At 45.3% G+C, this 27368-nt stretch overlaps 1 protein-coding gene across 2 annotated transcripts in view; it reads left to right on the top strand.

Moving 5' to 3' along the window:
• Positions 1 to 831: 831 nt before the first annotated feature.
• The window catches only part of DDC (dopa decarboxylase), a 109243-nt gene continuing 82706 nt past the window's right edge, over positions 832 to 27368 (top strand). The window contains exons 1-3 of one of the 2 annotated variants that reach the window (XR_014066873.1): positions 832 to 947; positions 21692 to 21920; positions 23912 to 24025. Coding sequence is in view for 1 of the 2 variants with exons in the window: in XM_081534594.1 (XP_081390720.1) it covers positions 21720 to 21920; positions 23912 to 24025 (315 nt within the window). In the remaining variant the exon portion in view is untranslated. Of the gene's footprint in view, positions 948 to 21691; positions 21921 to 23911; positions 24026 to 27368 lie in introns of those variants that run through there. The other variant, XM_081534594.1, reaches the window with a different exon arrangement.

The following is a 27368-nucleotide window of genomic DNA, read 5'->3' on the forward strand; positions in this document are numbered from 1 at the left end:
AAATGTGCCCAGTATTGCCTAACAAAATAACAACTAACAAAATAAACAACTTGCACTCCAGTCTGTGTCTTAGGACAGCTTTGGAGGAACCCAAACTAAGTCAAGAATGTTCCTGGAGTTAGACGATGGGGCTGTAGAAGGGAAAACTCCCTTTCCAAAGGTCAGATCCTTGCAATTTAACTCCATCAGTGTGCTTGCAACCTAGACCTCAGCAGAATATTTGAATGTAGGAACAAATTATTTTAAAGTTCCTCTTGAAAAAAATAGATATGAAAGCAGCATGGATTCTTTTTTAAGAAAAATGATAAGGGATTTCTTGCCTTCTAAGAACCCAAACGCATTAGAAAGTGATGCATTTGTATGTATGCCTGAAATTAACCCAACACTGTAAATCAACTACAAGTAAAAAAATTAAAAATAACAAAAATATTTTAAAAACGAAAGAGACAAAGTTTACGCACTATAGCCCTGGCACAGAAATGAAAGAACAATTCCACGGGACCAAAACAACAAGCTCAAGAAACAAATATTTTTCAAAAATCATGTTGGAAGGATTAGCTTACTCTATGGGGGAAAAAAAAATCAGAACTTTATCCTGTGACTTACCCTAAAATAAATTTCAGATGGAGGAAAGTTCTAAAGATAAATATCTAAAAGTATAAAATACTGAAAGGAAACAGGAAAATGTGTATACATTTTGAGTGAAGAATCATTTCCCAGGTTCCCCAGAGATTTCTCAAGATTTTCTTGACCTTTATCACCATTAGAAATTAATGTTTAACCAGCATGTGACTCTGAAAAGGCAAAGACTCGTGAATCTGAAGCAGTGAGAAGAGGGCAGGGCTTCAGCCCAACTCCCCGGCTGCTCTCCCGTTTTCTCCCCAACCCTCAAAGCTGGCAAATCTCAGGCAGGAGTGGAGACCCAACAGAGCCAGAATTCCCAGCAAGTAAGTCCTGTCTTGCTTTCTAACTTGATTACAACTGTTGGAAATGGCAAGCCCTGTGGCTTTACTCTGCTGCCCCAGGGCTGGGCTTTGGCGTAAAGCTCAACTGGTTTGGGAAACGAGCTCACAGGGGCGGCGTGCCGTCTGTGAGCCTGGGGGCGCTGACCTCACAATGCTGGAGCTCACAGGGGCAGCGTGCCGTCTGTGAGCCTGGAGGCGCTGAGCTCACGATGCTGGAGCTCACAGGGGCGTGCACCCACCCGTGTGATGAGGCAGGTGCGGGTACCATCTCTCGCAGCCTGACAGCGAGCACAGGACACGCGGGTTCCTCTGCTCTTGACTGCGTGCCACCCATGGGGTTTGGGGCTCCAAGCCCTGTTTCTTCCTCTCTAAAATGGGGATTTTAACTGTACCTACCTTGTCAGGTTTGGGGGAGCACTAACTCTCGTAACGTATGGAAAGTACTCAGCATATCGGAGATGATGAGTAAATATTAACTCTTCCCTTACATTTCTAACAACTGTGACTCTGCAAGGCTCTCCTACATGGCACGCGGTGTAGTCCCCTCAGAGGCAAATTCAGAATCTACCTGTGCAGTGGGATTTGAGAGAACTGAAGGATCTTCCCTGCCAACTAGCAGGCTCACTATAATCCAATCGGAAGATATAATTCTGAAGGAGAAACCTTTGCTTCTCCCTCCCGCTGGAGTTAGAACAAGAACTTCTGGGTGTTTGTTGTCTGCTGAGACTCACATACTTGGTCCCCAGTCATATCCTCATTTCACAAGAAAGAAAACTGAGACAGAGGAAGTGAGAGATGTGGTCCAAGACCTCAGAACTCATCAACGCGGCCTGGGACCTTCCTGTACCATCTGAAGCTTTCTGTCCTGCTACTCTGGGAGAGTGGTGCCTCTTTAAAGCACCTGCGAAGCCTGGGGCTTGTTGTGAGCCCCCGAGGAAGGTTAATAGGAGCTGCTTGGAGATCCAGGAGCAGGGTCTGGAGGGATTGGATGGGAGATGTGAGGCTGTTGAGGGGGTTATGGGGTGAATAGAAAAAGTGGGAGGGGGAAATTCAGGGCACAGCTGGGAGGTGGAAAGTGCAGGGCTGAACAAGAAGTGGGAAGCTCTGGGCTCCAACACAGGTGAGGGCATAGTGGGCATGGTCTTCTTGGGAAATCTCCCCATACCTGGCCTAGGGGCCGAGTGCTCCCAGTCCTTGAGGGCCTCTTAGGAGAGGTCCTGATGGCCATCTGTCCTGAGGACCTCAGGGGGCTCTCAGTCAGCCTAGCAATCCATTGTGATGGGGCCAGATGACAGGTCCAAAGGAGTTCACCCCTGCCCTTTGGGCTCCCCTGTATGAAGGCTTGGGACAGACATGCCCCAGAGAAGTTCACTCAGAGTGGATTGATGACATTCTGAAACCAGGAAAATGTTGGTGCTGCTTAAAATTTAAATCATAACTTCCAGATTTTTAAAAATTACTAAATGATGCTTAAAGAAATAGAGCCCTGAGTTTCACTGCACCCCGGCCTCGATAACTGAGAAAGAACAGGGGTGGTTCACTTTACAACAAGGTCATTAACAAGTAATCTATTAAGTAGCGTGACTTTACAAAATGATAAAAGGTTCAGTCCACCAAGAAGTAATATAGTTCTAAACACATGTAGACCTAATGGAAAAGCCTTAAATACATAAAGCAAATTTTGGCATAACTATGGGGAGAAATCAGCAAATTCACCACCATAACAGATTTCAACACCTCTTCAGCAATGACAGTGAGCTGGACGATAGAACAAGCTAACAAGAACATTAGTAAAGATTTAAAATATGTCAACAAGTAACAGTCTTGGTTTATTGGATGTACTGTCTACCCAATGATTAGAATAATCCTCCACCCGATATTAGAAAGCACACTTTCTTCTCAAGAGTACATGAAATGTTTACAAAACTTCAGGATGTGTTCATAGCAGGCTGTAAGGCAAGTTTCAGTGTCAATCAGAATTGCTAAAATACCAGCTGCTTGCCAATCACAGTTCAAGTCAGTTAATTAAATTACAACTGAAGAAAAAAATAAGTAAAAGTTGCTGTGCATATCTGAAAATTTTGGGGAAGCTACTACTTAACTCACGAATCAAATTTAAAATGTAACAGAAATTAAATAATGCTTGGAAATAAGTGATAAGGAAATATACTAATTTTAAAGCTTGAGCTACGTATTGAAAGCAGCACATAGATGAAAGCAAATAGTTTTAAATGCTTATATTGGAAAGTAAAAAGGCCGAAAAAATAATGAGGTAATCCCTCAGCAAAAGATGTTAGTAAAAGAACAACAGGATAAAGATCACTGCGTGCAGGCAATAATAAAGACAAAGAAGATGAATCAGTGAAAAAGAAAATAAATGTAAACGAAAGAGGATCAACAAAGCCCAAGGGTTTTTTTTTTTTTTTTTTAAAACTAGTACAATAGACACAGTTTTGGTAATATTAGCTAAAGACAAAAAGAGACAGGAATAGATAAATAATACAGTAATAAAAGGGGATATAATTATAGATCCAACAAACTAAAAAGCTGATGACTGTATCATAAAAAAGAATTCTTGTCATTAAATCTAAAAAACTGATGAAATAATATCAAATTGGATTCAAGGAGAAATAGAAATCCTGAAGAGTCCTATAATAAAAATAAATTGACACTAAAAATATTTCCTCAAAAATGAAGGGGAGGGGCAAATGATCTTATGTATGACTTCTTACACTCTTTTAGCGACTGCAAAATTCCAAATTTCAAAATTATATGACTGTTTCAGAGAATTAAAAACGAAGAAATTACCTTCAGATCAGTCTGTGAGACCATAGAATCTGACACTAAAACTAGAGAAAAACTTCTATACAAAATGTTAATGCACCACAGTTTTATCCCAAGAATGAAAAGATATTTGAAAATTAGAAAATTTATTAATGTGACTCATCACTTAACAAATTCAGAGGAGGAAACCCATAAGATTTTTTACTTTTGGTGCAGAAAATATTTTGATAAAATTAAACATCTATTTATTTTTAAAATAGGAATAGAAGAAATTGTCTAATAAAGAATATCCAGGGACTTCCCTGGCAGTCCAGTGGTTAAGACTCCACACTTCCAATGCAGGGCAACAGGTTCAATCCCTGATTGTGGAACAAGATCCTTGAATGCAGTGTGGCCAAAAAAATTTTTTTAAAAAGACTATCCAATAAAACCTGGCTGTGAATAGTGAAATGTTAGAAGTGGTCCTTTTAAAGTCGAAGTCAAAGGGATGAGATGGTCACCACCACTGCCCCTATTAGTACTGCCTCAAAGGCCTTAGAACAGTGACAGGCACATACAAAATTTTAAAAGTTAAGTTTTCTAGCAATCACTTTAGCAAAATTAAAAACATATGTGCACTAGAGTAGACTATTTTAGGTAAAACAACAAAGTGAAACGTAGCCCTGCATTCAAATTGTGTGGTGGAGAAAATTTCCACATTGCTTCAGTTTTTAGATTTAAATTTAAATTTAAATTATTAAATAACATTAACAGAAGCATTCATTTCCTCAGGAGCACTGGCTGCACTTCAAGAGCTCAGTAACCAAATATGGTTCATATCTCTGATGCAGGACAGTGCAGTCCTAGACAGTGCAATGAGACAAGGAAAACAAATATGTAAAAGAACTAGAAACAACACCCTTTTCACGATTCACAGATGATACGACTGATTACAATGAAATCCATCTGAGTTAACAGACAAATTATTGAAAATTCTGAGAATGTATTTAGGTGGCCAGAAAAAACGTCCAACACAAAAATCAATCACAATTCCATATGTCGGCAATAAACAGCTATTTTCTTGGATTAGGAACAAGAAAAATCACTTTAACACATATTTATGAGACATTTTGTTTCCATTTCTGATAAATGCTTGTGTTTCTACTGAATTGTGTTCTTTCACTGAAAAGTTCTTTTTAAATGCATGTTTCTAAAGCCGTCATTAGCAATATGTATTTCAAATCCTTTCCTCCACTCTACAGGTTGTCTTCCTAGTTTATGTAGTTTGAAGAACAGATATTTTTAACAGTAACGTAATCAAATTTGTCAGGGTTTATGGTTAGCTGATTAAGCAAACCATTTAAGAAAACTTTTTCCTCTACATTCATAAAAATATGTCTAATTTTTGTATTATCCTAAGAAGTTTGCTTTCACGATTAAGAACTTAATTTATCAGGAATTTATTTTTGTATATAGAGTGAGAAATGGATTCAATTTCATTTTTTTCCAAGCAGCCAACCAATTGTTCTAGAACCATTTAATTGTTTCAGTTCAGCTCAGTCGCTCAGTCGTGTCTGACTCTTTGCGACCCCATGAATCACAGCACGCCAGGCCTCCCTGTCCATCACCAATTCCCGGAGTTTACCCAAACTCATGTCCATCGATGTGGTGATGCCATCCAGCCATTTCATCCTCTGTCGTCCCCTTCTCCTCTTGCCCCCAATCCTTCCCAGCATCAGGGTCTTTTCCAATGAGTCAACTCTTCGCATGAAGTGGCCAAAGTATTGGAGTTTCAGCTTCAACATCAGTCCTTCCAATGAACACCTAGGACTGATCTCCTTTAGGATGGACTGGTTGGATCTCCGTGCAGTCCAAGGGACTCTCAAGAGTCTTCTTCAACACCACAGTTCAAAAGCATCAATTCTTCGGCGCTCAGCTTTCTTCCCACTGGAAAAATCATAGCCTTGACTAGACAGACCTTTGTTGGCAAAGAAATATTTCTGCTTTTTAATATGCTGTCTAGGTTGGTCATAACTTTCCTTCCAAGGAGTAAGCGTCTTTTAATTTCATGGCTGCAATCACCATCAGCAGTGATTTTGGAGCCCAAAAAAGTAAAGTCTGACACTGTTTCCACTGTTTCCCCATCTATCTGCCATGAAGTGATGGGACTGGATGCCATGATCTTAGTTTTCTGAATGTTGAGCTTTAAGCCAACTTTTTCACTCTCCTCTTTCACTTTCATCAAGAGGCTTTTTAGTTCCTTTTCACTTTCTGCCATACGGGTGGTGTCATCTGCATATCTGAGGTTATTGATATTTCTCCCAGCAAACTTGATTCCAGCTTGTGCTTCCTCTAGCCCAGCATTTCTCATGATATACTCTGCATATAAGTCAAATAAGCAGGGTGACAATATACAGCCTTGACGTAGTCCTTTTCCTATTTGGAACCAGTCTGTTGTTCCATGTCCAGTTCTAACTGTTGCTTCCTGACCTGCATACAGGTTTCTCAAGAGACAAGTCAGGTGATCTGGTATTCCCATCTCTTGAAGAATTTTCTACAGTTTATTGTGATCCACACAGTCAAAGGCTTTGGCATAGTCAATAAAGCAGACATAGATGTTTTTCTGGAACTCTCTTGCTTTTTCAATGATCCAGCGGATGTTGGCAATTTGATCTCTGGCTCCTCTGCCTTTTCTAAAACTAGCTTGAACATCTGGAAGTTCATGGTTCACGTATTGCTGAAGCCTGCCTTGGAGAATTTTGACCATTACTTTACTAGTGTGTGAGATGAGTGCAATTGTGCAGTAATTTGAGCATTCTTTGGCATTGCCTTTCTTTGGGATTGGAATGAAAACTGACCTTTTCCAGTCCTGTGGCCACTGCTGAGTTTTCCAAATTTGCTGGCATATTGAGTGCAGCACTTTCACATTTAATAGTTTAACAATAGTTTCACATTTAATAGTTTAACCTTACTCTATTGATTTGCAATTCCACAAGTTTATTTTCTAAAATTTTTGTGGCATTTTTTCCTGGGCTCTCTATTCTGTTAACTTTGCCAGACACCTATCCTTATATCAAAACTGTTACAATTCTGCAGCTTCATCTGTCTTGATAAAAGTAGAGCAGGAATGTAATACTGTCTTTTCTCAAGAACATGCTGGTCATTCTCAGACTTTTGCTTTTCCATTCATATTTTAGAGTCAAATATCTGGGTGGGATTTTGATTAAAGTGCTATTGAATTTGTTAATCAGTTTGAGTAAAATGGAAATATTTACAATGTGGAGTGTTCTTACTGGTGAGCGGCCATTTATTTCCATTTATTTAGGTCTTCTTGAGTGTCCTCCCATGAGCTTTTGTGTCTCTTCATAAAAGTCTTGCACACCTTTTATAAGATTTTGTTACAGCCATTCCTAGAGTCCTGTTCCTTACTGAGTCAGAGCTTGCCACTGTCCCTGGGATGGGGAAGAAGCGGCCCATGTCACCAGCAGGATGAGAAGCAGGTCCAAGCTCAGACCTGCCGCCTGATGTCTCAAGCCTGCGCTGCATCTTCAGACCACTCACATCTTCTTGTTTCTCGTTGGTGTTGTTCAGTCACTCAGTCATGTCTGACTCTTTGCGACCCCATGGACTGCAGCACACCAGGCTTCCCTGTCCTTCATCATCTCCTGGAGTTTGCTCAAACTGATGTCCACTGAGTCAAAAATTCTTGTTTCTACCTTCCAAATCAATTCAAATCTATTTATTCTCTTCCCTACAATTTACTCTCCAAGTAACAGGTGGTGGAACATTTAAACCATCAGGAACCACATTTCTCAGCCTCAACGACTTCAGTGACTGGAAATCCCATCCAAGAGCAGTCAGGACCCCATGTTGGGGCTCCCTTCTGGGCTGTTCCCTTCTCACCGGTCTTAGCCCTGATCACAACTGGCCACTGTGGCTTTCTCTCGGCTTCTTCACACACCATCTGCATCCACTCCTGGGCTGCCACACAGCAAGCTCACCTGGCAGTGCCCAGCCTTCCTGGTGAAGGACGCCCTGCTAGGTCACATGTGCTAGCTGTGTGACCCTGGACAAATTTCTGAGCCTCTCTGGACCTCCATTTCCTCATCTATAAACTGAGGGTGATGATCATATTTACGTTCTTATGGGAGTTGTGAGGGACTGAGTGATTCTGTGTAAAAACAAAACAAAACAACAACTCCTGTACAAGAAACGTTTAAAATGCTAAATATAGTATTATTGCAGTCACTATGAAAGGGAAGGTTGCACTCTGGTCTCACAGCGCCCTCTCGCAGAGGTCGCTCATCAGACCTGGATCCCTCCACTCAGCCTCCACGGTGATACAGGATTCACAAGAGTCTGCGCTGGGCCAGGCTCCAGAATCAGCGGGCACCGCGTGCAGATCCCGCTGGAGCCAGGCTTCCCAGCCATCCCGTCCAGCTTTCCCCCTCCCTTCTGGGCCTCTAATCATGCAGAGCGGGGCCGGGAGACCAGGTCCTCTGTGGCTCCTGGCGACGTGGTTCCAAGCTCAGCAGGCACTGCACCCTGAGGTCTGATCCCTGCGCTCAGAGCAGCGCGGAGGGAGGGAGGAAGCTGCACGGGGCGGGCCCGGGTCCCTGCAGGCCCCGCCCACCGGCCCAGCCTTGTCCCCGCCCACCGCCTTGGCCCCAGCCGCCTCCTAACCCAGCAAGGCAGATGCCCTTTTGGGCAGATGCTGTGTCATTAAAGCCAGGGGGGAATGGCTATCTGTGGTCTGTGCGGGGTTCCCAGCTCCTGGCTGCACCACATGCCTTGTGTGTATATGTTTGTGATGGTGTGTGTGTGTACATGGCTGTCTATGTGTGTACAGCATTTGTATGTGTGCCCTGTGTAGCATATGTGTGCGTGTGTGTGCCTGAGCATGAGTGCCGTAAGAGAGTGGATGGCGGGAGCAGGGGAAGCTGGTGCCCTGCTGGCCTACGTGGGCTCTGGCCAAGGTGGGCTCTGGCCCAGGTGGCGCAGGCCCTTGGGACCTAAGCCCACCTTAACTGAGGAAGGAGCCCTGCTCCATAAGGCCTGGATCAGCATGCGCAGTGAGGTGGGTGAGCTGGAAAGCCCAAGTTTGAAGAAATCCCTAATTTGAATGCTGGTCAGCTTCAGGGGTAAAAGAACAGGACATTGAATCTGATGAACCTGGATTCAAATCCTTGCCTGCCTCTTCTTCTGTTTCTCCGTCTGGGCTCCTGGGCTTGGCCCTCGCAGCCTCCCGTGGCCAGGGCAGTCCCCTGCACAGCACCGCGGGTCCCGGTGGCCCCAAGCAGGCACAGCACTGACACAGAGCGCATCCTCTCACTTGCCTTGCCCAGGCCAGCCTTTCTTTGCCCCTTGCAAGAGCCAGGAGCCTTCTGCTGATCAGAGGTCACCTCGAGAGACTCCAGGAGAACTGGCCCCGGTCTGGGCCCCGTAAGGGCCCTGGGACCCTGAGCCCCTTTCCTTGTCTTCTTGCCCTCCCCCTCCCAGGCTCTGCAGGCTCCGCTGTCCCTGGTCCCTGCTCTGCCCTGCGGGACCCTCCCGTCCTGCGGAGGATGGGGAGCAGGAGGGCGGGGGGTGGGGGGAGATGCTGCGGAGTAAATAATCAGAGCAAGCTGCTCTGATTGGCTTTGGGGAGGCGGACACTCTGTCTACATAAATGGCAATTGCATCCTCTGTGCCTTTTAACTGTCACCAAGGAGGAGAGAGAGAGGGAGAGACAGAGAGCAAGCACCTCGGACTGCCTGTGAGTACCGCTCTTTGTCCTCATAGCCTGGGGGGACCAGACTCAGAGGGGATGCCAGTTCCTGGTGCCTGGGTACCTTAAGTTTGGGGATCTTGGGGATGGAAGGTTCGCCTGTTGATTGCAGCTGGGTGGATCTCCTCTGGCCAGCTGGGAGGGGGGCATCAGCTGTGTGCAGGTGTGGCAGGCTACCGGAACTTTTTGAGAAGATTGGTGCCAATCTAAGTTCCCTGCTTTTGTGTGTGGTATGTCTAAACAACAGGTGAGATAAAGAATCAGAAACTTCTGATAATTTTTAGCCCTTGATCTCTGAGCCATAATAGCAACAGAACAGAGCAAGTAGAAATTATTTCTCAGGCTGGTTCGTGGTGCATCTGAAGAGCACAGAGGCCAGGAGACAGAGGCCTGGGGGAGAATATGGACCCTTCTTGTCCTCCGCTATGAAGGGCATCCTCCTACACGATGCTCGTAAAAATCAATTAGGTCCAATGTTTACAAAGGGCTAAGTACACAGTAGGTGGTCATTAATGTGATCTATATTACTAATAAGCAAGTAAGTAAACTGCAGGTGGGAAAATGGGGGGATTCTAATGCTGGTGCGGGAACAATCTGCTCAGGGTATGTTATTTTCTCCCGTTTTCAAGGGAAATTCAAGGAGGCGACTTGGGTGTTCCCCTTCATGCTGTTTCTCTCACAGGCTCAAAGAGTTGTGTCTTTACAGTTGATTTCTCATTTAAATAGCAGTGTTTTTCTTCTGAAACAGAACCAAAAACAGAGGGGACCGTTGCCACATAAAAATCAGCCAGGACAGTGGTCACCCTGGAATGGTTAAGACATAGCCAAGACGAGGAGAATCCGAGTGTTTCTTGAAAACAATTGTGACATTCACAGCAGCTCTCCATCTCTCCCAGGTCCATGACAGGTGGGCTGGCAGTTTGCTTACAATGATGAAAATAAAACAAAACCCCTTGGTGAAAGTGTTAGCCACTCAGTTGTGTCCATCTCTTTGCAACCACATGGACTGTAGTCCACCAGGCTCCTCTGTCCGTGGGCTTCTCCAGGCAAGAATACTGGAGAGGGTTGTCATTTCCTTAAACCTCCACGGATTCAAATAAATAGCTGGGCAGTTTATTTACACACTTTCCCCTCTTCATGATGTTTATTCTGAAGGTTTTACCCTATTAACTCTTCATCTGAGTCTGGTGGTAAGTATGGGGAGAGACTGCAGGAAAATTTGACTCCCTCCATATTTTAGAAAAGCTGTCCTTAGTTTCTCGGATCTCTTCGGCGTTTCTGGAGGAGGATGCTCGGGGCGTAGGAGGGCAGCGATTGGCACACGGCCTCAGAGGAAAGGTTAAAATCCCCCTGTGGTCTGCATGCAGCTAGGTTCCCTGTAAATGAGGGGTGTGGGGGACACCAGGCCAAAGGGAATTGGATGGTCTTCTGAGCTCACAGACCACATGTGAAACCACTGATGAGCTGAGGGGCTTAGTCCAGCCACCTGCTTCCCTGAGCCCATCTCCTCATCTTGAGAGTGGGGATAATTTTGCTGCTTTGCAGAGCTGCTGTGGAGATTTAGGGCAGAGGTGAAGGGCTACCCCAGGCCATGGATGGTCACCACTGGGCATTTGTCAGGGTTTGGAGGAGCTGGGGGAGACGTGCTTCTGCCAGGTTGTTCAGCCTCTGCCTATTTCTGCTTGTGTTGGGACCAGCCCAGGTTGGGGCCCAGTGCCCTCACCTGGAGCGTCTTCTTCTGGTGACCAGGCAGGACCCCGCCCACATGGGCGCTGCTTCCCCAGCCCAGGTGGGAGCCCCTAGGGATGGGCGCTCTGACTCCTCAGGCCATGTGAGAACATAGGTGGCAGACAGCCCAGGTGTATGTGTGGCTGTCCGGCCACAGGGGTCAGGAGGAGGGTCAGAAATGCCAGCACAACTGTTCCTGTTACTGGCTCGTGGCCTCGTTAGGAGCATCCACCCCTCAGAGCTTTAGCAAAATGGCAGTGTTAACATTGGCAGGGGTGTTGAGAGTGTTAATGATGTAAGCATACAACGAGCTTAGCAGAAGGTCGGGCAACACCGATTCCTTTGTTTTCTTGGGACATAGGATGTAGCCGGAGAAGGCAATGGCACCCCACTCCAGTACTCTTGCCTGGAAAATCCCATGGACAGAAAAGCCTGGTAGGCTACAGTCCATGGGGTCGCTAACAGTCGGATACGACTGTGCGACTTCACTTTCACTTTTCCCTTTCATGCATTGGAGAAGGAAATGGCAACCCACTCCAGTATTCTTGCCTGGAGAATCCCAGGAACGGCGGAGCCTGGTGGGCTGCCATCTATGGGGTCGCACAGAGTCGGACACGACTGAAGCGACTTAGCAGCAGCAGCAGCAGCAGGATGTAGCCATCCTATGTGTTCCCAGGATTCGAGTTGAGGGGATCCTCAGTTGCAGGCTTCTTATCGACGTGGGTGATAGACCTGCAACTGTGCTCAAGGAGTAAGTGTTCACAGTGAATTTAGAAAGTCAATATTTACTCCTGACCCAATTTGTGAAAAAAAGTGGGGACTTCATAAAGACTGTGCCAGAGATACTGCCTAGATGCACAGTGGCAGGTGTTGGGTGTTTATTCTAGGTGGGAAGTCAATATGTATTGTAGTCACAGGGCATCCTGCCTGTTATAAAAAGAAGCAATCAGCTAGAACACCGTGTAGCAGTCTCAGTCTATAAGAAAGGCCAAAAGTTGTGTCCCTTTATCAATTATTAATGTGACTCCAAGAGAATAAGAGAAAGGGGCAGGGTGAAGGATTGAGAAAAAAATGAGGAAAAAAGGGGGGAGGAGGTCTAGTCTGACACTAAATTAAAATGGAAACAGAAGAGGAGGGTTCAGATTAAAATGACTGATGGTCCTTCTGTGACTATCTCAGAAGAGTAAACAGGAGTGAAAATGATAAAAATTTTAAGCTTAATTTGAAACTGAATGAATGATAAAAGCTAGCTGGGATGGCATGTTCATGCCTACCAAGCCTGATGGGTGACTTTTTTTTTTCAATTCTAGTTTTTCTGAAAAGAAATTTGACAATATGCCAAAGAACTATAAAACTCACACCTTTGAATCCCATTGGGAATGAGTATCTTTGAGGGACAGATTCAACAGGGAAGAAGTGCTTGGCTCCATGGTGGGTAGCTCACGGCTGCTTTCCCCACAGCAGTGCTGTTCACAACAGCCAACAACCCGCAATTAATGTGGGATGTGACACTTTGAAATCGGCAGGTATTGATAAGGTACATATGTGCACGATATTAGTGTAATTACACACAGTGTCATTAGGCTTACGGGGAAAATAAGTGGTAAGAGGCTACTAAATGACACACATATGCTGACGACAGCTGTTTGAATGGTCTGAGCTCAGGGATAAATTAGAATACTATTAACAGGTTAAATGCCACCGATAATTCTCTACTTTTGAAATTGCTTAAACTGAGTTTTTCAGCCAGCTTTATATTCCATCCCAATCCATCTGCAGGAGTGTGAGTGGAAGCAGTATCTTCCCATGAGAGTAAAATTGAAAATTGTGCTGTAAATTTCTTTATGGCTCCTTCTCTTAAAGAGTTGCTGACCAAGAAAATACTAAGATGGGGATTGTTCATTAAGCAGCGACTGAATCAGAAACAGATGTGAGATTCTCATGTCAGAGGAGCGAGGCTTTCCCCTCTAGGTTTGATCTGCATCCAGGGTGGGCATGCACTCTCCTCACCCTCCATTTCTCTCCTGCTTTCCTGGTGCTCTGTCTGACCCCATGATGATCTGACCTGCTTCTTTCCTAACATAAGGATGCATCAATGCCAGACCCAGCCAGCATTCTGAGTCTGAGAATTCCAGTACCGAGTGTCCTGTGCCTGCAGCATCTCGCTACCCAATTACAAAGGGCTAAACCAAGACTCCAGAGGTCATGGAGCCAGCCGGCGGCTACCCAGCCTCTTGCAGCAGCAGAGCCAGAACTCACGTTTGTTGCTCTGACCTTAACCCCTGTTCTCTCCACTTCTCATGACTGCTGGGAAGAGGAGTATGGTCTAGGGATGGCAGAGTGGAAGACTCTGGTTTTATGAAGTGCAACAGGGAACCTCTCCAATCTAGACCCAGCTGGCTAGAGAGGAGATGCCCCCTGGGTGTCCAGCCCTGACGAGGGAGAACCCACTGCCCATCGCTCAGGCATCTGTGGGGTTTCCCCTCTGACAGCAGACTCCTGGAGATGTTGCCATGGGATGGACCACAGAAGTGATTGTGTACCCTACTTAGAATTCTGTGTGATGCTTAGTGCTGTGGCCATTTTACAGATTGAAGATGGAGGCTTGGAGGTCCAGTGGCCTGGCCAGAGGCACACCTGCAGCAAAATGTGGCAAGCAGCTTGTCCTCATAGTTACCCTGTGTCAGGAATGCAATCAGGAGAAGGGAGGTGCCCTTGGAGACTGCCTCCTCCTGGCCTCTAGGGAGTATCCAGGAAATCATTCCTGGAAGCTCAGGGAGAAACTGGATTTTCAAGTTTCTGATCTGGAGGGTTGGTCGTACTGTTTCCCAGGAAACCCTCAAGCTGTTGGAGATGCACTGTGCCTGTGTTTGAGTCCAGTGCATTCAGGAAGTGGTGGGTCAGAGGTCAGAGTGCTGCGTCCTGTCTCTCTGAGCCTCAGAGAATTTATTGTTCAAGAGGTGATAATAGTTTTGATAAGATTGTTATGAAGATTAACTAGAGCCCATGCAAAAAGTTGACATAGCACTTGGTACATGTAAGTTAATGTAAATGTTGACCTTTTTTTAAAAAAAATTGTATTGAACTGTACTTGATCTAAAATGTTGTAATTGTTGCTGTGCAGTAAAATGATTCTGTTACACATACATACATTTTTTTAAATACTCTTTTCTTTTATGCTTTATCATGGGATATTGATTATAGTTCCCTGTGCTGTAGTAGACCCTGGTGTTTATCCATCCTACATGTAATAGTTTGTGTCTTCTAATCCCAAACTTCTAGTCCATCCCTCCCCCACAGCCCCTCCACCTTGGCAACCACAAGTCTATTCTCTATGAGTCTATTTCTGTTTTGTGCATAAATTCATTTGTGTCATGTTTTATATTCCACATATAAGTGATACCATATAGTATTTGTCTTTCTCTTTCTGACTTACTTCACTTAATATGATAATCTCAGGTCCATGCATGTTGCTGCAAATGGCATTATTTCATTCTTTTTAATGGCTGAGTACTATTCCATTCTGGTGGCTCAGACAGTAAAGTGTCTGCCTACAATGTGGGAGACCCAGGTTCGATCCCTGGGTTGGGAAGATCCCCTGGAAAACGAAATGGCAACCCACTCCAGTACTCTTGCCTGGAAAATCCCATGAACGGAGGATCCTGGTAGGCTACAGCCCATGGGGTCCCAAAGTCAGACATGACTTCACTTTCACTTTTCACTATTGCATTCTATATACGTACCGCATCTTCTTTATCCATTCGTCTGACAATGGATATTTAGGTGCTTCCATGTCTTGGCTATTGTGAATAGGGCTGCAGTGAATACTGGGGTGCATGCATCTTTTTGAAGCCAGATATTTGCCCAGGAGTGGGATTGAAGGATCATATGGCACCTCTATTTTTAGTTTTCTTTAAGGAACCTCTATACTGTTCTCCATAGTGGCTGTACCAATCACATTCCCACTAATAGTGTAGGAGGATTCCCTTTTTTTCACAACATCTCCAGCATGCATGGTTTGTAATGTTAACCATTTTTAAACCAATGAGAGTATTTCACCAAAAACACTTCAGCTTAGGTTAAGTAATTGTATGAGTGGAAGAAAGTGGTAAGCGTGTATAGAGAGGACAGAGTGCTTGGCAGGATACATGGGCTCTGCCTCAGCTCTGCATTCATACCTGGGAAGACCCTCAACACCTCTTCCTCCTGTACGATGAGGGTAGCAGTGGCAGAGATGTAACAAAGCATGCAGCAAATTAGGACTGCCTTTTTGGGTCTCTGTTCCTGTCTCTCCCTGCCCCCCTGGGCCACCACAGGCTGTGTTTCCCCAATTACAAGGACACCTGGATCCTGGTAGCATTTTGCCAATGGGGGGTGCTGGTGGGAGGTTGAAGGGCAGAGGTACCCACCTCCTTTGTGATGCTGGCCGTCTCCTCCACGGTACCAGCTCCATCCGGGTGAGCCTAACGAAGTTGTGGCTTTGCACTAATGACCTGAGTCCCAGCTCCAGGACACAGTCTGCATCCCCCGCCTGGCCTTAAGGCCCCTAAATATCTCACTGTTAACTAGCTGTTAAGTGGCACAAAACATGTTAGAGGTGGTTTTTTTTTTTTCCCAAACAGGTTAACAGATCGCCATCTTTATTGTTAGATAGGTGTCATTGCTAGAGGCTTCCTGACAGTCTTGGCTAGAAGCCTTTCTATTGTCAAGTTTGTTTATTCTCTTTGTGCCCATAGAGAAGATGATCATCCAGAAACCAGTCAATTTAGGGGGAGGTGAGCCAATTTAGTTTTGCGCCTAGTACTCATGTACTTGAGGTTTTAAAAAAGAGACAAGGCCGCACAGTTCCAGAGGGAGAAGTGTTTTGTGAAACATAAATTATGGTTTGTTTTTCCTGGAATAGTGTTTAAAAAAAAGGGTAAACACTTTTCTTTTTATACTGATAGAGAAGGAAAGCCAGGAAAGGTTGATTGAAGAGTCCGCTGTCCCAGGGTGTGAAACCAAGACCAAGGTTTTTCTGAATCCATAGGTAGGACCATGGACAGATGCAAAGCACCTTGGTTCCGATCTCCTGCCCAGAGGCATGGCCATACTCAGACCCTTGTGCAGTGGGTGTGGCTGGCCCTTTGTGTTCAGGGCTGGCTGTGCAGTCACCACTGTAAGCTCTGCACAAGGCCCACCTAACCCCCACTGCCAGGGAAGAATTGTCTGGAGCCTGGGCCCAGCTCTCTCCAAACACCTATGGCAAAGGTAGGATTCCAGGGGTCCAGGAAGGGGAATATTTCCAACTAGGACCACAAGGACTGCTGGGGCCAGAGCAGAGGGGAGTTCAAATCCAAGATGAACTTCTGGGTGCAAGACTGGGGAAACCAAGTCAGTTCTGAACCTGCAGGGTTAAAGGCTCAGCGTGAACTGTACACAGGAGTCTGGGAGAGGGGTCAGGATTCCCTGGGGAAAGGGCAAAATGTCTCCTGCTTTTGTGGCAGGTATATGATGAGCTGGTTTATGGTTGTCTTAAAGGTAGAGAATAGGATCTAATATGTCAGAAACAAAATGTTCAGAGGACAAAGAGATTTTCCATTCATTCATTTTTTTGTTCCTCCTTCAGAAAACAGTCACGGTACTTACTGTGGTGCAGGGTCTGATTGGTCCTGAGAAACCAAAATAAAGAGTTGAGGACTCTGCTTAGAGAAGCCCGCAGTTAGCAAGGGATGTCAGTGAAATGATGCAATACAAAAACGAATGGCCTTCAGGTCAGTCAGGAGGCCTGAGGGCCTGCAGAGGGGTTCGTACTGCCTTGAGCAGGTGGGGCTCCCCACAGGGCTGCAGCTGCTGGCCACGGCTACGATCAGATTATGTCAACAGCCACCATTTCAAGGCCTGGAAAGACATCAGTCATAACCTTTATCATCGTCTACATCTTCCAGCCAATATTTGCCCAGCTTGAGGGCATGAGATAGCAAACAGCTCCAAAATGAACACAAGATTCTCTGTGACTTTGTAATGAAAGTCTCCTGGAAAAGTCTTTGTGGGAAAGAATTGGCAAATAAAGGACAGAGTGATTAGAAAATAATAATCAAACCTTATCTTACAATTTGACTGGAAATATTTCTTTGAAAGGGCAAGTTGGTGTGTCTGTCAGTTTATTTTTTCCCAAGACTTCCTGTTTGGCCATCCATATTCTTGTATTCCCATTAGAAGAGAGCAGCTGGTACTCCAGGAATCTAAGCATCCTTCTGAAGCCTCAGAGTATCCCTGGAGCCTCAGTAGGGCAAATAGAGGTTGTGTGAATATTTACTCTAAGAAGCCTTTTTGAATAGTCTTCCACAAGGAATAAATCACAAAGAAACAGATCCTGAGATCTGACTACATTAGAATTCTTATAGGTCAGAATAAAATTAAAAGCAAAACTAGATCAAATAAAAATGAGGAAAATGTCTGCAAAATATATCACACATAGGGTACAAGTATTTATTATAGGGTGCAAGTGTTTATTATATTAGTGCTCTTGCAATTAAATAAGAAAACATCTAACATCCTAGTAGAAAAAAATGTAATGAACAAGCAGTTCATTCAAAAGGAAATCCAGGAAAAGAAATCTCACACCACTATCCAAAGTCATATGAGAAAACTATTTGTTTTCATAAATCAAAGTAAAATGAAATCATGAAACTTTGCCTGACTGGCAAAGCTTAAAATGTACCAGTGTTTGCTATTATGTGACAAATCTAGAGTTTTCATACAGTCCCTGTGACTGAGTAATTTGGCAAAAATATTTTCTGGGGACAAGTCTGGCCACATAATTTTAACCAAGTGGCCCAGAGGTAAAGAATCCACTTGCCAATGGACACAGGAGACATAGGAGACTTGGGTTCAACCCCTGGGTTGGGGAGCGCCCCTGGAGGAGTAAATGGCAACTCACTCCAGTATTCTTGCCTGGAAATCCCATGGACAGAGGAGCCTGGCAGGCTACAGTCCATGGGGTGGCAGAGAGTTGGACATGACAGAGTGACTGAGCACACACACAAAATATGTATATCTATAATAATTTGTTCTAAAGAAATTATAGAATAAATGCTTTTCTTAAGAAAATTTTGACACAAACTGTGAAAAAGCAAAAGATTGAGGTTGTATATTTCAATGCTTTATAGAAAATCTAACAACATGTGTTGAATGCTTATTTTGTGCCTCTTTTCCTAAGCTGTTCTCATGTTATCTAATTATCATAAAAATTATTTGAGATAGAGCTTTATTATGGTGTTTGTTTTCAGTTGAGGAAAATGAGGAAACCACAGTGGCATGTATGTCATGCTGTGCAGAGTCTTTTAGTTCTTGATCATGCTGCGTTGGCCATTAGGTTACACCAACTGTCCCCACTAATGTAAGTGATAACCAGAGATGATGTAGATATTCAACAATAGTGATGTACATTGTGAATACAGCACATTCACACTGTGGAACACTATGCAATTGGGAGAAATCAAGCAATAGAAAAGTATTTATCAACCTGGGAAATGTACTCATAATTACTTCATGAAAGAAAACAAGCTAGCAAAAAGATCAGCTGTTTGATGCAATTTTGGTTGAATTCGAATCAAGTCAATTTAAAACGCTTCAATTTGAAGTAAAACCTAGTTTTACTCTTTGTATGACATTTGACATAATCAGAGTTGTTCCAAGTGAAAAATAAATTTAGAAGCCTTCAGGCCCAAGGAATTATGAACCTGAAAGTGTACATATAAGGAGGCTTTCATGGCTTTGCACTAACACCCTTTGGAAATTCTGGCCACGATATTTTAGATAAGCTCCCTTGACCTGCAGCTTATGAAACACAAAGGTTCAGTGGAAACTTAAAGACTCAGTTTCGTGTTTCTCATGCTATTATTTTAGCCTTTGCAGTTGCTGTAATTTAGAATCAAATCCTATATCATATCCAGTCACTGTCACTCATGTGTTCACTATGTGAAAAATTTGTCCCCAAACAATCATTTGGATGTGGAGGTTTGATCCAGCCACTAACTTGATGAAGCCTGGAATCTTCCATGGGTGCCTTCTATGCTATTCATGGAGAAAACCTGAGCAGAGAACATTGGAGAGAAGGCCAGGAGAGGAGAGGCATCACCAAACTGATCCTCTTTACAAAGACACTCTCCTCAGTCAGACTCAGGTTTCTCTGAGCACTCCTGAGTGTAGGTTTGTACTTCAGGGAGCTGAGCCCAGCTGTAGCAGAAAATCATGCTAAGTTGGCTTATCAGGAAAGTTCTAACCTTGGGATAGAATTCAGCTCTTCTTCCTCCACCTGGACACCCAGCCAAACTATTCTTAGTAAAGTGCCATCTGCTTCCTAACTCTACCTGTCTTCTGTAAATCCCCATTGACCCCTGTTGTATTTGGGAGACAGTCTCCCTCTCCTATTGCAATAGTCCTGAATAAAACCTGTCTTGATATGTTTAACATTAAAATTAAAAAAAAAATGAAAAGCAGCACAGATGATGGGAAACAATGGAAGAAGTGCTGAGAACATGATGTCAAGACCATCAGCTAGATACAGTGGCTTGTAGAACCATCTCCCAACACTTACTCCCACAGGAAAGCTAATCTTGATTTATGAATCTTTGAACTATTAGAATTAAGAAATGCGCCCATGACTTAGCATACAATTGTCTCTTATAAGAAACAACATGGAAGGGTGTGTGCAGAATTTTTGAGTGGTGGAATTCTAGATGAATATATTTTTTTCTTTGTGTGGTCCACATTTCCAGTTTGGAAAATATAATCCATGCTTACTATTCATAGATTTTCTATGTGTAGGTGCAACTGTTTTCAACAATTCATTTGTATTATTAATCACCACAATGGTGCCTTCATGATCATTCTTGGGCACACATACATAGTAGGAGAGAAAATTTAAATTGCCCAAGGAGCTTGTTGCTAGCAGGATCTAATAAGATGATGCTCTGCCTAGGTGCTTCAGCAAGTGGCCTATTCACTGCTGCATCTTTATGTTATTCTTAGTTACCTGACTATTAAAAATGGCCCCCAAATATAGTGCTGACGTGCATTCCAGGGGTCCTACATGCAAGAAGGCTATGATGTGCCTTAGGGAGAAAACACGTGTATTAGATAAGTGACATTCATGAGTTAGACAATTGTTGGCCAAAAGTTCAAAGTCAATGGGGCCAAGGTGTATTAAATAAAGTGTATTTAAAAGGAAATGGGGCTTCCCAGGTGGTGCTAATGGTAAAGAACCTGCCTGCCAATGCAGGAAACATAAAGACCTAGGTTTGATTCCTGGGTGGTGAAGATCCCCTGGAGAAGAAAATGGCAATCCACTCCAATATTCTTGCCAGGAGAATCCCATGGACAGATGAGCCTGGTGGGCTACAGTCCATAGGGTAACAAAGAGTCCAACACAACTGAAGTGACTTAGCATACATACATGCCTGATTTCAAATGGCAAATGTTAATATCTCTGGACAACAGTAGTAGGATTCAATAGGCCTAGTTACAAATCAAAGCTAATTCCAGCTTTCTTGGGGCTTCCCTGGAGGCTCAGATGGTAAAGAATCTGCCTACAATGTAGAAGACCTCGGTTCAATCCCTGGGTTAGGAAGATCCCCTGGAGAAGGGAATGGCTGCCCACTCTTGCCAGTAGGATTCCATGGACAGTGGAGCCTAGCGGGCTATAGTCCATGGGGTCTCAAAGAGTCAGACACAACTGAGCGGCTAACACACAAAAGGGCACAGAAAAAAGATTATGTATTGATTGACTAACGAAAGTGTGACCAGAAATGCACAGAAATGTAACCTTGCATTTCCCCTGGGAAAGGTCCAGTGTTTGCTAGTTCAGAGTTCATGTATTCTTCATGGAATGTTACCACCAAAGAGGACCAGGATCACCTGAATGTTGTATGCAGAGGTGTGGTCCCCTCTGGTGATGGAGTCAAGATATAGAAAGAAGACTTGCTGATGGGGCTTATGCTATCCAGGCTCTGTTCATGCTGTACACAGGCCACGTGACTGCCTTTATACCCTCCGGAAAGATCAGCAGCATCATCTGCTTTTCTCAGATAAAGAGAGACTCAGAGAATCTCTGTCCCACTGCCCATGAAGAATAAGGCATGATTTGGAAACCAAGGCTTGTTATTAAAGTTGGGATGGACCACGGAAATAAATGTGTGCCTGGTCCACTTCATGATACAGACAGAAAAAGAAATAACACAGAGACGTGGCATTGTCTTTAGCTGAGTAGCTGGTGAATAGTAGGATAAGTACTTTGCTACAGTCTCCAAATCCAGGGCTATTTCTACCCCATCTGGACACAGAAAAGTGTTCCTGACTCAGAGTCTGGGTGGACCCTGGGGTGTTTGGTTCTCCGCCCAGGCAGCCCCCGTGGTCGGCTTGGATCTGCTCCACTACAGGTGAGGCATTGTCACATTTGCAACTGGTTTCTCTTCTCTCTGCGCAGCTTTTGCCTCCGAGGAAGTCCGGTCACCATGAATGTGAGCGAGTTCCGCAGGAGGGGGAAGGAGATGGTGGACTACGTGGCCGACTACTTGGAAGGTATCGAGGGGCGCCAGGTGTTCCCCGATGTGGATCCAGGCTACCTGCGCCCCCTGATCCCCACCACTGCCCCGCAGGAGCCAGAGACATTTGAGGACATCATTAAGGATGTCGAGAAAATCATCATGCCAGGGGTAAGGCTATAACCACGGTTAAAGAAGGGGAGGGCAGGTGTTAATTTAGTACCTATTGGGTGTCAGGCAATTCACTTGTATTATTATTGCACCTAATCCTCATAGTCATTTTCTTGGGGAGAAACTCTGTTATTTCTCTTTTATAGCTGAGACAACTGAAGCCCAGAGAGGTTGAGTGATCTGCCTAAGGTCACACAGCTAGTAAGTGATGGAATCAGGACTGCAATCCAGATCGTGTGGGCTCCAAAGGTGGTGATGATGATTTCCCTCTAGCCCCCTGTGTTGTTACTGAACCAACGTGGGTCCACTGGCCCCTGTGCAGTAAAGCCAATCAACTGACACCAGGCTGTGGTGAAGGATAGTGTGGTATTTATTGCAGGCATCCAGCAAGGAGTCCAGGACAGCTAATGTTCAAAACATCCAAACTCCCAGTGGGTTTCTGGAAAGCATTTTTAAAGTCTCAGGATAGTGATCAGCTCCTCCTCTTATTGGTTGATGGTGAGGTCACAGAGTAGGATCACAGGGGTTCACATAATCAATCCTCAGGTGCCGAGAGGCTGGGAGCTATGTGCTCATGGTCATCAAGTAGTTAATTTCTTCCATGTGGTGGGGGTTCATCTGTAAAACAACTCAGGAAGTGCAGGTCAGATACTATTGTCTGGGTACTGCAGAGAGGAGCCGCCTCAGAGGCTATGGGGGAGGGGTCTGTTCCCGGGAAAGACCCATAGGGCCCTGCTGGGTTACAAGGTCAGTCCCCTGCCCTGAGACCCTGGGATGTGAAAGAGATGGTTAGTTTCAAATAGGTTAATTTCAGCAGAGGGGCGATCAGTGTGTGGAAAAAATGTTTCATTTATTTTATTTGAGAGTGGGCTGCGTGGTGCTGAGACTGCCCAGCGTGGACCACCAAAGTGGGCCTCTTTGTCTGTGGTCCTTGAGCCTGGGCATGGGGTACACTCGGGGCTGCAGACAGATGTGGGAAGCACCCAAGACAGCTGTCTCCCAAGAGTCACTTGGAGGGAAGCAGACAGCTCAAGTTCAAAGGAAACTCCACTGCAGCTTCATGCTTGTATGGTGAAATTTTCCTTGGACTCACCTAAAGGCATGTTCACTGCTGTGGTGAGGGGTCTCAGACCCTCAGCCTCACCCCCTCAGCTCTAGTCAGGAGCCTAGGGCCTGGAATTTCAGACCCTGACACTCGGGGTGAGGAGCCCCTGCCCATGGGGTTCCCTGATGGGTCCCTTATGCCCAGGGCACCTCCCCGCTCTCTTCCTCCCAGGAGTTCCTGTGACATTTGTGCTTTAAGCCGAGAGCAGGATTCTGGTTCTCACCAGCTCAGAGGTTGTGCAAGTGTGACAAGCCGCTCAGCATGAAATCCCTCCCAGGAATGCAGTTAAATGTCAGACCCGGGGCTGTCCCAGCCACTCTGCAGCAGCAGATACCACTGCTGGCAGCTTGGATGGGTGCATTCTCTTCTCATGGGGCGAAGGTTGGGCATCCGAGGTCAAGGTTCCTGCAGATTCAGATCCTGGGAGGTTCTCATCCCAGCCTTTCTTCTGTGCAGAGGGTCCACCCCTTCCATCTCATCCAACCCCTTATCTCCCGAAGGCTCCACCTCCAGGTACCATCTCACAGGGTTTCCATGAGACGGCCAAACCCAGAAGTTTCTGCTCCATTAGCTGGGAATGGATTGGACAAGAGAGTGAGGAAGCTGCAGTAGGCAGCTGAGGAAACCTCAAAAATCAAATCTGTCTCTTTTTTTTTCCTTTTTCTGATATAGACTATTTTTTGGAGCAGTTTTAGGAAAAGCAGTCTCATAACACAAAGAGATGGGTATCTCAGGGGCAGCCCCGTTGCTGACATTTCCGGCCAGAATTTAAAACAAGGTTTTTCTGTTAATAGAGACTTGCCTCTCTGTGGCACACCCAAGCGCCCTGGGCCCCTGCCTGCAGGGCTGCCCCCTGGCCCCAAGTGACTGCCCTTGTCCCACACAGGTCACCCATTGGCACAGCCCCTACTTCTTCGCCTACTTCCCCACGGCCAGCTCATACCCGGCCATGCTTGCGGACATGCTGTGCGGAGCCATTGGCTGCATTGGCTTCTCCTGGGTGAGTGTTGGTGGGGTGGGGGGGTGGGTCCTGGGGTTTCCACATGGGGACATGCAACCAGGACTCAGGCAGTGAGCAGGTGGCACCACCCCTGTGGGAAGGAGAGGGACTTAGGTCTGGGCAGAGGGGGCCTCGAGTGGGAATTTGGAGTTCAGGGAAGCAGAGGGGGAGTCTGTCCACATCCAAAAGCCAGTTCTGCACAGTGGTGTGTTTAGAGGTGCTTGGTTTGAATTCAAACCACAGTAGAGGCCCTGGAGTTTCTGCAGCCCAAGCCCGGGAACCTGCATGTCTCCCAAGCAGAACAAGGGGTTTCTAGACCATCTGTAGTTTGAGAACACAACTGCCCTTGTCCCACCCGCTATGTTCTTGGCCATGGATGCTGTTCCAAGAGTGACCCCAGCCCAACAGAAGTGCTGCTGCCAAGAGCAGGGGATCAGCCCTGCATCCACACCAACCCCAGGGCATCTTTATATACAATGGAATATTCAGTTCAGTTCACTTCAGTTCAGTCACTCAGTCGTGTCCAACTCTTTGCAACCCCATAAACCACAGCACGCCAGGCCTCCCTGTCCATCACCAACTCCCTGAGTTCACCCAAACCCATGTCCATCCAGTCGGTGATGCCATCCAACCATCTCATCCCCTGTCGTCCCTGTCTCCTCCTGTCCTCAATCTTCTCCAGCATCAGGGTCTTTTCCAATGAGTCAGCTCTTCACATGAAGTGGCCAAAGTATTGGAGTTTCAGCTTCAACATCAGTCCTTCCAATGAACACCCAGGATTGATCACCTTTAGAATGGACTAGTTGGATCTCCTTGCAGTCCAAGGGACTCTCAAGAGTCTTCTCCAACACCACAGTTCAAAATCATTAATTCTTCGGCACTCAGATTTCTTCACCGTCCAACTCTCACATCCATACATGACTACTGGAAAAACCATAGCCTTGACTAGACGGACCTTTGTTGGCAAAGTAATGTCTCTGCTTTTTAATATGCTATCTAGGTTGGTCGTAACTTTCCTTCCAAGGAGTAAGCATCTTTTAATTTCATGGCTGCAGTCATCATCTGCAGTGATTTTGGAGCCCAGAAAAATAAAGTCAGCCACTGTTTCCACTGTTTCCCCATCTATCTGCCATGAAGTGATGGGACCGGATGCCATGATCTTAGTTTTCTGAATGTTGAGCTTTAAGCCAAACTTTTCACTCTCCACTTTTATTTTCATCAAGAGGCTCTTTAGTTCTTCACTTTCTGCCATAAGGGTGGTGTCATCTGCATATCTGAGGTTATTGATATTTCCCCCGGCAATCTTGATTCCAGCTTGTGCTTCCTCCAGCCCAGCGTTTCTCATGATGTACTCTGCATATAAGTCAAATAAGCAGGGTGACAATATACAGCCTTGCATGGAATATTACTCAGCTATAAAAAAGAGTGCAATAATGCCATTTGCAGCAATGTGGATGGACCTAGAAATTATCATACTAAGTGAAGTAAAGTAGACAGACAAAGACAGGCATCATATGCTATCGCTTACAGGTGGAATCTTAAAAATGGTACAAATGATCTTATTTACAAAACAGAACTAGAATCACAAACAGAGAAAACAAACTTGTGTTTACCAGAGGGTAATGTGGGGGAGGAATAAATTAGGAGCTGGGGATTAACATATATACACTACTATATATAAAGTGGATAACTAATAACAACCTGCTATATAACACAGGGAACTCTTTAATATTCCGTAATGACCCAAGAGACCCTGTCTCTTGAGAAACCTGTATGCAGGTCAGGAAACAACAGTTAGAACTGGACATGGAACAACAGACTGGTTCCAAATAGGAAAAGGAGTACGTCAAGGCTGTATATTGTCATCCTGCTTATTTAACTTATATGCAGAGTACATCATGAGAAACGCTGGGCTGGAAGAAACACAAGCTGGAATCAAGATTGCTGGGAGAAATATCAATAACCTCAGATATGCGGTTGACACCACCCTTATGGCAGAAAGTGAAGAACTAAAGAGCCTCTTGATGAAAGTGAAAGAGGGGAGTGAAAAAGTTGGCTTAAAGCTCAACATTCAGAAAACTAAGATCATGGCATCTGGTCCCATCACTTCATGGGAAATAGATGGGGAAACAGTGGAAATGGTGTCAAACTTTATTTTTTTGGGGCTCCAAAATCACTGCTGATGGTGATTGCAGCCATGAAATTAAAAGACGCTTCCTCCTTGGAAGGAAGGTTATGGCCAACCTAGATAGCATATTGAAAAGCAGAGACATTACTTTGCCAACAAAAGTCCGTCTAGTCAAGGCTATGGTTTTTCCAGTGGTCATATATGGATGTGAGAGTTGGATGGTGAAGAAAGCCGAGCGCCGCAGAATTCATGATTTTGAACTGTGGTGTTGGAGAAGACTCTTGAGAGTCCCTTGGACTGCAAGGAGATCCAATCAATCCATCCTAAAAGAGATCAATCCTGGGTGTTCACTGGAAGGACTGATGTTGAAGCTGAAACTCCAATACTTTGGCCACCTCATGCAAAGAGTTGACTCATTGGAAAAGACCCTAATGCTGGGTAGGATTGGGGGCAGGAGGAGAAGGGGAGGACAGAGGATGAGATGGTTGGATGGCATCACCAACTCGATAGATATGGGTTTGGGTAGACTCCGGGAGTTGGTGATGGACAGGGAGGCCTGGCGTGCTGCGATTCATGGAGTTGCAAAGAGTCGGACACGACTGAGCGACTGAACTGAACTGAATGATCCATACGGGAATAGAATCTAAAGAAGAGGGGATATAGGTATCCATATAACTGATTCTCTTGCTGTACAGCAGAAACTAACACCACATTCTAAATCAACTATGCTCTAATAAAAACTTTTTTATTAAAAGGCCTAGAAAGGTCCTAGCCCAGCACCATAGGAAAGATTACTGGCTTCCCACATGCAGAGCACTCCAAAGAAGGGCCGCCCGCTGACTGTGTGAGGGACCCCAGCACTGCCCATATTTGAGGGCATCTCTCCAGGCCAGGGTCTGCGCTCAGCCTTCTGGATCCAGGGTGCCTGCTTGCTTGTGCTAAGTACCTGAGCAGACTCTTAACTCCTGACTCGTGCTGACTAATGGCCTCAGGCATGTAAGAAGATGTGAGTTCTTGAATGCCCCAGCTGACAGCTCCTCTGTCACACCCTGACTCCTGGCTCCGGCCCCCTCCCTCATTGCTCCTCTTTAGGCTGGGGTCCAGAGTTGCTGGGGGAGTGGGCCTCAGCACCCTAGAGGCAGACTTGGAGGGTCACCCCTCAGCTCTTGCCTTAGTTGCAGGAATTTCTCTTTGGAAGAGCAGCCTGGGTGCTGC

Source organism: Giraffa tippelskirchi, chromosome 10, assembly GCF_054371585.1.
Source record: "Giraffa tippelskirchi isolate mGirTip1 chromosome 10, T2T-mGirTip1v1.2.pri, whole genome shotgun sequence".
NCBI classification, from domain to species: domain Eukaryota; kingdom Metazoa; phylum Chordata; class Mammalia; order Artiodactyla; family Giraffidae; genus Giraffa; species Giraffa tippelskirchi.